This window comes from Anguilla rostrata, chromosome 3 (assembly GCF_018555375.3).
Source record: "Anguilla rostrata isolate EN2019 chromosome 3, ASM1855537v3, whole genome shotgun sequence".
Taxonomy (NCBI): domain Eukaryota; kingdom Metazoa; phylum Chordata; class Actinopteri; order Anguilliformes; family Anguillidae; genus Anguilla; species Anguilla rostrata.
Window position 1 is genome coordinate 13,264,450 of NC_057935.1, and position 12,098 is coordinate 13,276,547.

The 12,098-nt window shown below is 41.6% G+C and overlaps 1 protein-coding gene across 2 annotated transcripts in view; it reads right to left on the reverse strand.

The window, feature by feature from the left end:
- Positions 1–3,661: 3,661 nt before the first annotated feature.
- LOC135250245 (NALCN channel auxiliary factor 2-like) overlaps positions 3,662–12,098 on the reverse strand; it is a 50,993-nt gene continuing 42,556 nt past the window's right edge. For both annotated transcript variants that reach the window (XM_064326344.1, XM_064326343.1), the window contains exons 2-3: positions 8,248–8,419; positions 3,662–7,059 (exon numbers count right to left, since the gene is read on the reverse strand). In XM_064326344.1, the coding sequence (XP_064182414.1) occupies positions 6,737–7,059; positions 8,248–8,419 (495 nt within the window). In that variant the 3' untranslated portion in view covers positions 3,662–6,736. The remainder of the gene's footprint in view (positions 7,060–8,247; positions 8,420–12,098) is intronic.

Consider the following 12,098-nt stretch of genomic DNA (forward strand, 5'->3'; position numbering starts at 1 on the left):
GTATGTGATTGGAGGATATGTTACGCTCTTTTCAATCAACCCGTCCAACCTCCTCGTGGCTTCTTTATGCGTCATTGAGAGAGAGAAAACTTTGATAGTGCATGTATTTGCCCTCAAAAGCATTACAGGCACGGACTCTTTGATTAACACTACCATCTGTTTTATATGGTTAGTAGGTGCAAACGGGGTGTAGAATCTGCTTTGGCATTATTTTGCTTTGAAGTGTAAACATGAAATGCTGATATCGCTATGCACATTCTTTGGAATGTGCAGTTAGTGTGCTGACCGTTTTAAAAGATGGTAGGCGTCACATTAACGATCTTTATAGCTTAACAAGGAAAGGCCATTCTTGTGTGGATGTGTGTGTGTGCGGTGCATGTCTGCGTGCGTGTGCGTATGCACGTCTGTATGAGGACATTAGTTCACATGTGTAGTATGTGAGAAACTAGGCACATGTGTGGGTTCATGTGTGTGAGTGAACCCCCACCCGTGAGTACAACCCAGGGGCACTAACAGGTCAAAGTCCTGACAGCTCTGCAAGTGTGTTAAAAAAAACGTGTCAGTTTCCATGTTGCCTGTTTACTGAATGCATTATATTTCAACTTTTAAAATACCAATTTAGCACAGGAAAATGGCATAGATTCACCGATATTTGAATTAATTAATTATTTGGGGGGGGGGGGGGGGTATGTTTTCCCAGACAATGTATTCAGGATAAAATATGTACTGATGAGCTTGTAGGCTAACTGATTTAAATATGTAAGGCCTTAGGCAACTGTGACTCATGGTAACATGCTATGAATACAGCAAATTAGCATGGTTGAGCCTGTCATATGGCCGCCCTCCAGTTTCCAAGAATGTCAGATCCTAATTACCCCATGTTGAATATGTCAAGCACGCACCAAACTCTCGCTACGTGCTTCCAGCACCTGTACACCACACTCAAAGCCTTGCACCACAAAGCAAAACGCCTCGGGAGTTTTGCAGTAATGTTTAAAGAACCCTCATTAACCACTACTACTAGGTCTCCCTTTTAATCTTTTATCTCAGTCTGATATAAAACACATTCACGGTCCATAATCGCATTTATGTCAGCGTGTTTACTTAACTCCACCACGGGGTTGTTCCAGCGGTCTGTTTTAATGATGTCTTAATTCATGTTTTCACAGGCGTGATTCACTGCTTTCATTTTAAAAAGGCCTCTGATAGAAGTCTCTTTTTTTGTCAAGTAATTAGTTTGGTGTTATCTGGATTTAAATCAGCAGCTGCACAAACACCAGTGCTTTCAAAGCCCTGTTGGGCTCTGCATCTTTAAAGTATTAACTGGCATTACAGCATATTGCTTGATCTAAGCCATGCATGATTTTAGCCGCAAATGAAGGCGGTAGACTGTGAGTTGGAGAAACAAGCAACGTTCGTAACTCAGTGTGTGGCTTCCTCGGTTTTAACCACTAGAGGGCGAGAAAACCAGCAAAGTAGTCGCAGCTGTTGAACACAAATGGCACATTTATGACCGCTCCTTCTACCATGTGTTGAGCAGGTCTGAGATGCCGTTGATTTAATTACCACCGACTGGTTCATCCTGTTTGTACTCATCAGGTTTCAATGTACAGAATATATATTTTTAAAAACAGCCTATAAATCAGTTTGAACACCTGATGCATATCTGGGGCTCGAAATACATCTATGATTAAATATTTTAACAGATTGACCTCAAGTGGCCAGTGGATGCGTGGCCAAAGTGTGTCATCCCCCGTTGTACTTACAATATTGTTGACCAACAGATGATGCTGATCATCATGGGGCTGCATTAAATGTAAATTATGGAAATACATGAAAAAATATTGAACATATTTAGATGAAACTTGAATTAAATGATGGGCTCTGGGACCAAAAGGCATGATTAGATATTAGGACTTACGTGGAATAATATATTGGTGACCCATCGCAATTACATGCACACGAACACCCCCCGCACACACACACACACACACACACACACACCACATTATTAGAAATGTGTTGCGCATTGGCAACCAAAGCCACCACTCCAGGAGTGCATCCAGACACCACACATTTTCTACGGTCCTGACTTTTCTGTCATCTTCTTGCAGAGCAGAAAATTTACTTGCATACATTGCAGTGTATAAGCTGGTCCTCTTTGCACTTACCAATTCAGAAGGCGATGGTAGCAAATGCCTGTGTGTCTTGCGCTGCCTGTGTCAGATTCCCTGTATTCCATTTAGCCCATTCTGAACTTTTCAAACGTGACAAATATCTGACCTAAGTCATCATCAAAAAACTATAAGAAAATGTAATCCACACCAGTCATCTGTGCAGTTAATGGTGCATCTGCATACGGCACATTTCTCTGTTGTACAGTGGACAATTTAATTGGAGCTAGAGTGCGTGTAAAAGATTGGTGCCTCAACATGGAGCCATGGGTTTTGATTACTGGCTCTGTTAGTTAAACTGAAGGTCATCTTTTCAGAACTATGCTAAAGTATTTTGTAATTCTTTTTCAATATACTTAAAAACGTTTTTAAGACATGCTGTCTAGGTTGAAATTGTCACCTGCCAAAGAGCAAGGTTGAAACTTCAACGTCTCTTGAAAATTAACCACTGCTACAACTTGTTAATTACTAGGGTCGATGCTTGCCCTCTGCTGGACATAAGATGTATGGCATCCTACAGGTAAACTGCAGGTAAAAAGTAGAGCCACTTAAAAAACAGGTTTTCAGTCAGACTTAACTGTAAAGGGCCGGTGTGGGTGTAGGCTTTTCCCGTTAGCCCTATGATGCCTGATTTAACCAATTTACTTGTTGTGGTCTTCAATCAAGAGTTGTGCACATATACAAGGGGTTGTGTCTCCTTTGCAGCAAACAGGGCTGTGTGTTCAGATGCTAACACCTGTGTCAACACAATACAAGTTCTGACAGCTTTGTAAAACTAATCTAGGAATAATTTTGTTATTATTATAATCTGAACTGGGTAATGTGGTTATGAGGATTCTGAAATTTGCCACCGCTCAGTCAGAGAGAACTGAGGGAAACAGGTTTCTTTACAGACTGAAGCATTTAATACGGTGGCAAATGTCCATCATGGAATATCTCTACATTAACAGACACATATGAAGCCACGTGTCACAATAATACTGTCGACATATTTGGCAAATGTACTTTACTTTGCTGGAGAATTCAGTTCTTGATAATCAGGCTCTAATTTATGGAAAATAGACCAAATGGACCAGGATGAGTCACAGAGCAAAATCCTGAATTAAAAGTCACGATGCACCAGTGGCATGCTAGACACACAGAACACCATCACGCCAGGGGAAGTGGTCATCCTCATTCTAATTTTTATTTCTAAATAAAAAGACTCTGAAAGCATTTGGATTCTCATAATGATATAAACAGGTAAAAGACGTTGAAGTATAAATCGCAAAACAGTTGAATATTTCATTATTTCTCTTTTGTCTCTTCCCTTTGAAAACAAAAGAGTGAAGAATGCATGTGTGAACTTTTGAGGGTGAAAGGAAGGGGAGCAGGATGGGTTGAAGATTTGCACATCTTCATTTGGGTTAGACATAGGGGTTGGGGGGATAGTCTGTTCTGCCCAAAAAATTACAACAGAAACTGAAGACATTACAGATACAGGCAAATGACTGAAAACAGATATGATTTAATATTCCTTATGCAACTTCATATGAATTATATAGCACAGTTTTTCAAACCATTTCCCAAAAATAAACGTCATTAGAACTAGTGCAAAAAAGTTCTAAACATTAATCCACAGTGTATAAAATGGCATAAGAAGAGTCCCCTGTAAAGTAGCCAGGGGTCAGCAGACATACACAGATCTGTGCCTGTTCTTCCTGTCCTCAGATCAGCCTACCAGTGAGCTCCCGCTCAGAGAGACAGAGATGTCACTGTTATTCCATCATTTGATTGTTTTGCATGTTTAACATGGCATTAACATTAACCATTAAAAAAAAATCTGATTACAGCAAAAAATATGATCAAAAAATGAATGCAAACCACACGTCCTAATCTCTGTTGTGATTTGAAGGATTTAATGTCATAGTGAGTGTACTGAGTTGGTGCCGGGCTAAAGCAGAACTGAAAATTAAAAAAGGTATGACAGCCTGGTGGGGGAATCCTGCATTAATCCTGAATATGGATTTCAGTTAATCCTGAATATATGAACAGAAGGCCGGTGGAACCCAACAAACACAAAATGTTCCCAAAACATTGGGGAAGGTCTCTCTGTTAGATTCCCATTCAGTCACGGGATAATGTCATGATAAAAAAAGTTCTCCAAACAGCCTACGGACATTGTATTGTCATAAAAAACAAAATAAGCAAATATGGCTGGAGTGGCATCCAGGAAGCCAGGGAAATTTACATGTTGGGAACACAAGTGACATTCTCTGCCTCCCCTCTGTTGAGTCACTGGATGTGACACACAGCGTGTGACACGTTGCAAAGAACAGAGTACAAGTGACCTTTTTAGAGCTGCAGAACAGTGCCATGTCACACTTGCATACGCACGTCAGCTCGATCACATACATCAGCATTAACCCCCTAAATAAGGAGGTCGGTCGTTCTGAAATAACTCTCACAGCTCAAAAAATAAAAAATAAGAATGTGTGAACTCCCCATTTTATTATTGTAATTAAGGATAGTGGTGGCGGAAACTGTAACTTTGATGAGAGTTGAAAATGTGTGTATTTAAAAAGTTAGTGATGGGAAATGATGGTCAAGACCAAATCTAACTTTTATAAGATTTGTGATGTTGCATGATGTGCGCTAACACATTTATTGAAATATTTTTAATGTTACAATGACAGAGGCCTTCGAACCTTGTCCCCGTTCAAATTTTCTGCCACTAGCAGCATCATCACGACATAGTTTCAGTTATAAATCAGTGAAATCTAGCCTTTGAGGAGGCTCTCGAAGGACAGCAACTTTACATTAGCAGCTTTACAACAAGGTGCCATTTTAAGGGTCTGAAAGGTGTTTACTGTACATACACATTGTTGTGTCTAACATGAGAACTGAGCATTTTAAACCCATTGGTGCTGAGATCAGATATTAGTCTACATACAGAATTAAGTAGTGACCTAGTGGGGTTTTTCTTTTTTAAAGTTTTATTTTGAACCATGACAAACACAATTTTATCCATCCCTGCATTTTGCTGAACTTTGCCGAAAGTGTCATCCTACACAGCCCTTAAAACATCGACATTATGTTTATGTTCATGTATCCAAGAATTCTAGAAAAAACAATCACAACATTTTATTGGTGCAATTAAAAAAATTAGTACTATATAGGAATTTATTTAGCTCTCAAGATGCTTGGGGTACATTTTATTGAAATATTTTAATGCACTTAAAATGGATGAATGAATGAATGAATGAATGAATGAATTGAAGCAATTTTAAAGACAGAGAAATTAAACATTCTACTCCAGCTTCATCCCATTCAAGTAAAAAAATAAAATAAAAATAACGAAAAAAACAGGAAAGTAAAATGTAATCCTGAACAAGCAGAAATGTGCAAATGATTTATCAGGAAATATTTTAACCTGCAGTCTTCAAGTCTTCAACAATAGCAGGACCTCACCTTTGGAACAGATGGTCTTGATACGGAAAGGACAAATCAAGATGGAGTTTTTTATGCTTTTACATTAACTGTTTCAAGGGCTCTCGAGCCATGAAGTGATCTGTACCATCTGCGGAAAAAGGCACATGTCCAACTCCATCCCTACAAGTCAGTTCTGCATATACACATACAGGGAGACTGCCCTTTCCTCATTCCAAAAAAACCTGTCAAAGCCCTTAGTGTAAGATGAGACATATGACTTTTATAGTCCAGGTCACATCAAATATAACTTTAAAAACAACAGTATGCTTTATATGAAGTGACTGTTACATTAAGGCCCCTGATGCTCCAATTTGTGTTAATTAAAAGAGGTATATACTATAGTATGATATTAACTACCAGTCATACAAAATACGTCAACTGAACCCTTTGCCAAGTAAAAACATCCTTTCGGATGTTACATGATGCAACGATACAGCGGTTCGGACGCTACAAGGCTAAAAAACACTGTCTTGTGCCAGTTGAATGCTTTTGCCTTCACCGTTACTGGAGGGATCTATTTCTCAGCAATGACTTCAATCTGCGTTAGGCATATTTCCTTCCTTACTGATTGCACAAATAAGAACCAGAGCTTTTTCAGAGTAGAAAAATATGCATGAAAGATTGACTAACTGTGATAAAGGAAAAAAAAGGGAATATGGGTAGGGTGAACAACTAAACTCTCAGACATACGTGGTCTACAACTGCTTCATTACAAATTGTATTAGAATATATTTTCTGTTTAATAAATTATACTCATACCATCGACAACAACAACAGCAACAACAAAAAAAGTATATATTTGTGTGTTGTGTCATATTACTCCTCTGGAGTAAAAAAAAAGGCCACTTGTACCCAAGCCCTTTCTGGGAACGCGGCGAACCAATCCGCTTTCAGAGAGAAAGGACATCAGGGTGTACACAGGAAGTGGACTGCCCCACGCTTCCTGTTTCCTTTACTTCCTTCAGGACCCTGATGTCTGGCAGGAGCTGATGCCTCTTCTAAGGATCACCACGTGTCCACCCTCATACCCCCTTCCCCCGACCTCATGTGTGTAAAAACAGCGCTGCCCCTTCGCCTGTGGGGGCTTCCAGTCACTCCTCTCTGGTTGACCCCTCCTCGAGGGGCGTCTCCACGGCGACGCCCCCGTTGTCCTGCACGGCAGAAAGGTTGACGACGGTCTGGAGCAGGAAGAGGACGAGCACGCACAGCCTGAGTTTGCCGCCGGCGCCCCCGCCCAGCCGCGCAGCGGCCGACACGGGCCGCCAGGGACGCCGCTGCCACGGAAACGATCCCCGCAGGCTGGTGGAGGCATTGCAGCCGCCTGCGCCCCCCGATGCCGCTGGGTTGCAGCTGCCCCATCTGACATCACAGCACTCCGGCTCTCCGTCGGTCACATGGTCTTCTTCTAGCAACCCTGCGGCGAACACACACACACAGACAGGCACACACACACATACACGCACGCGCACACACACACGCACACCCACACACACGCACACGCACACGCACACACAGACACACAAAGGTCATAAGAAAAACATCAGTGTGGGATGACAACCTCTCTCCAACCAGCAACGTCCTGCTCATTACGGCCATAATTATCTTACTGTGTACATTTATTACTGTATATATTTATTTCCCTTTCAGGATGGAACAATAATATGTCAATTACAAAATAGCTTTTTTTTTTCTTTTTTTTTACAATCAAGCTTTGTTTCCACTGCATAAAATCCACCTTTTTTGTCTACACTGGTGTCATTCTGACCTTATTGTCTGGACTTTATTGCAAGTCACTGTTGATAAAAGTGGCAAAGCAATCATAAACGGGAGAATCAAGGCACAGAGGGAATTATCTCTAAAGGGGTGGAACATTCTGGTAATAGGCTGATGGTAGTTCAGAGGCAATTTCACTGACACATAATACTTCCTGCAATCTGGAAATCTCCTGCATTGTGCAGTTTTCTTTTTACATCTCAAATTGTGACATTACAGTTAATTCAAAATTCATGTTTACTTGGGCCAACCAGTGACCTTTAATAAACGGATGCCATGATATCTATGGCTGTCTGATGTCTTTTTTCATAGTGCGAGACAGTGCCTAGGGAACATGTAATGCAGCAGTTTCAGGTTTGACTATGGCAAGGCTTGGCAAGACTGAAAAACACTGATATGGAATTGGAATTTGGTTTTCTCTCTGTTTATGCCTCTTTCCCTTCTAACCTTCACTCCTCTCTTAAAACAAACAAAAATGTGAGCAAATGAAATGTTAATATAACCCAGTCAATTGCCTGTACATATGCAAATGATTAACCCACATATACATTTGTCTGTACAGATGCAATTTAATAATTTACCACTGGCAGTTATCTGTGCAGATGTCATTTAATGAAATACTTTAGACACTTTTCTGTAGTGATGTGATTGATAATTACATTACATTACTGCCATTTGGCTGGCACTCTTACTCAGAGTGTCTTACAAAGAGAAGACAACTGCATTAATCTGGCATAAGAGCAACAGTAACCACAGAGGTGGGAGGTAAATACTCAGAGACCATAAATGTGAAAGCCATTTAATCCAATATTACACCACAGATACTTACCTGTACAGATGAAACTGGACAATCCCCCGTAGACTAAATCGTCATTGTCGGGTAGCACGAAGGGGCACTTTGTCTGCACCTCCAGACAGTATTGCTTGCAGGGAATTCTATGGTGGCACTGCGTCTGGGTAGCACTGAAATATTCGGCGCATAACCAGGCTTTGTAGACTGACTGAAAGAGGGAGGAGAGAGAGGAGAGAGGGGTGAGGCAGAGATGAACGATGCTGGTTAAAACACGATAATCCAGAACAGGTGTCAGCACATCCATCTGATTAACCTCGATGGCAGGTGCTGAATCATAGAGAAAGTCCCGCCCACACAGTCCAGGTCGCCATGGAGTCAGTGAAAGGAGGTGCTACAACCGCACGGCCAAACACCACACCATCAGAAACCAATGCTGCACACCGACTCAAGCTGCAACAGGGCCATCTAACATGACACGTCCCCTAACTGCAAAGGTCAAATGTCAACCTCTGTAGACAAGAAATCATCACGTGTTGAATGACCACTAAGATGTGCCATTATCACATGTCAATGGATCAGGGAAGTGTGACATCATTCCAAGTCACCTGACCCCAAAAGGTCTGACTTGAACTCCAAGACCAGCTCCTGAGTCACATGTTTACTCTTGAGACCTGGTTGACATTGCAAGAAGCAAGAAGACATTGCTCTCCCTCTCTGAGAGTGACATCATATTTGCTTATACACACCGGCTCCCCCTGCAGGTGGGTGTCAATAGTGCGCTGTAGCAGACCGAAGGCTGGACTCCTATGCAAGACGCAACTGTCTGACCTCATTGACCTCCTGTTTGACCCGAACAGCCTCGACAAACACTTACTGTGTGGGCCAAAGCTCTGTAATTGGACCACGGACAGGGGAGACTGCTAAGCAAATACATAATTGAGAATACTGATCTCTGAGTCTGCACTGAGCACCTACCAGCATGAATAATTGAAAAGCAGGGTCTGGCTTCCCAGCCCAATACTGTGGATATATTAAGGATTAGCCTGAGCGGCGAAGCTATCAGTGGCAGGAATGAGGAGACTGGTCACACTTAATGCCGTTCCGCCTGCAGCTTCATACGGGTCTCTGTGCATCCGGCTGGTAAAGAGGTACACATGTTTAATAAACACTCACCGAGGCTGTCTAGCGCATGACAGAGTGTGGGCATGGGGATATTACAGTGTGCTTTTTCTTTTTTTTTTTTTTTACTGTTCTGGCCACCATGACGACCGCTGCCATGTAGAGGTTCTGAGCGTATGGATATTGTGTGCCACTTAACTGCACTTGAAAGATTAATGCCATTATTAATAATCACTTCCTCTTTCCGGGCCATCACTCCCATGTTATTAGCCAGTAGTCAAAGTGAGTATTCTGTGACATGGCCACAGATCTTTAAAATGTATCCAGTGCTGGATTATGTATGAAATCTAAGTCTATACTATACTAAATCTACTGCACACATCAAAATCTCTCTTTGAGGTAATTCTAAAAGGCATTATTAATGTGGCTTTAGTTCCAAAGATTTCTTCGCAATCACTTACCACTATTGTTGTATTGAGTGTATGATTTATACACTAATTTCAACTTCAAATTAAGTATGAAAAAGCTTTGTTCAATCAAATAATAAATATGACACTGTAACCAAAATATGCCATTTACTTTACACAGTATAATTTTATTATATGCTTCAGCTACTCTAACATTAAGATGTTCCACAAGTGGGCCTCTGGCTTGGATTGCCGCTCCAGCCTCTTCTTTGGTCAAATGATGTGACTGAAACTGACAGCGGCCTATGATTACTGCCCCCCTGTGGCAACATCTGGCACAGGCAGCCTGCTGTGATAACAAAAACGCTTGATTTCTTCCTGGGTGTTTCACTCACTACTTTTCTTAAATTTAGAAACACACAGGTGAACCTGAAGTTTCTCAGTGCAAAATCACTTTTATCTTCAGAGAGAAAACAACAGTCTCCTGACCCTGAATAAAGCTTACATTGTTTGTTGTGGATGTCATCAAAGAAAGGATAACAGTGAATCAAGACAGTGAAATTAATTACCTATATCCGTAGCCCAGTTAAATGTCCTCTCTGGGCCACATATAAACAGCCATCAAAACCTGGTGCCTTTTAATAACCTCTATACAGCTGTCATTATGACATCATCGCACTGCCAGAATTTTAACTGCACCAATAAAATCCCGGCTCTGGCATGTACATCTTTATTCAAAACGCCACATACAGCTCCGCATCGCTACAAATAGCTGTATAATTACTGCACGTGAGGATTCACGTGTGGGTTTTCCCACAGAAGCAGCTAGTCGTTTGCAGGGTGTGCAGTGTGTGCATTTCAGCTGTTGACAAATACAGGCGAGCAGGCAAACTGCAAATTCTGTCAACAAGTTTTCGGCTTTTATGTGCCGATTATCGTCCCTCTGTCATGGGATTACTGCCTGCAGCTGTTGAGGTCGCAGTCATTTCAAGTGGCAACATATTCAAGCAATGTGTTCTGTATGAGTGTGTGTGTGTGTGTGTGTGTGTAGCGTATGTGTGTGTGTGTGTTTGTGTGTGTGTGTTCGTTTGTGTATTTGTGTGTGGGCTAATGTCAATTTCCTCACAAGCTATTTATTAGCGAATATGACTTCATGACTTTACCAGATTGTGGTGAAGCAATTTGATTACAAGTGATGTGTGTAGTATTTATCATTTAATTCTGATTTAAACAGCGTTGTAATTAAGAAAAATATATAAAGATTTGAAGCACTTAGTGCACTTCTATGGTTTTAACTGGAGAGGTCATTGTTGTAAATATTGTTCAAAATGTGCTCCAAATGTGCCCCTAAATGCCTTAATCACAAAACACCGATTTTCCCCAAACATGCCACAGACACACCCCAAACGTGCACAAAAGATGCTCTAAACACCCCAAATGTTAACCAATAGTAAACCATATTTGCATATTTTACCAAATATGCGAATATGCAATATGCAAATATGCCAGGTTCTCATTGGTCCTTCAGAAGTGCTCACTATCGGCTCTACGGCCTGTGACATTACAGAGGCCACACAAGGCCCATTTACCCCCTGTACAGTCTCGCAACCCTCTCTGCTGACAGATAAAGTCACGGGCTAAACTTTGCAGCGGGAACGCTCCATACATATTTCATTTCGGGGGGGAAGAGCACTTCATCATGCCGAAGCCACACAGAATACTAAAAGTGACAGGAGCGGAGATAATGTTCCCTTGACAGGTATGGGCTAGCCAAGACAAATTGGAGTAAACGTGGTCGCATCTGACATGAATTTGTTTAGGATCCCAGGAAAAAATAAAAAGTACTGCGGATTCTCATTATATAAAAAGGTACTTCTCAGCAGAGTCAGCGCAGGAGGCGGACATAAACTACAGCAAAGGTCAACAGAAGCAGTCCTGGAGAGCAGCCGGGCCTGCTGGGTTTGGACACACAGCAGTATTCCCAGCATGCCTAGGCCTAAACCCCCACAGGGCCAGCCAAGAATAGGACAAGCTCCCTGATGGCATGTGGGAAGAGATCTTAGGGGGGACCAGACTCAGTAAGGGGAGGTCATCTCGCTCTGACTCAGGTCTTGGTTCATAGAGATAAGAGTCCATTTTCCAGAGTCGGCTTTATGATTTTGGTAGTCCTAAACAAGAACGTTTGGTGGAAACGATTATGGATCAGGGGACCGATTGCCACAGACACATAAATAACAGTACGTACTGTAATTAAAATATCTTACAAAAGAAAAAAAAACTAAACTTGAATTTTGTGGCCCACAGATGGTTGTGGCCCTAAATGGCTGCACAAAGTGTTTTTAGCCTGTCAGTTTACCTTCC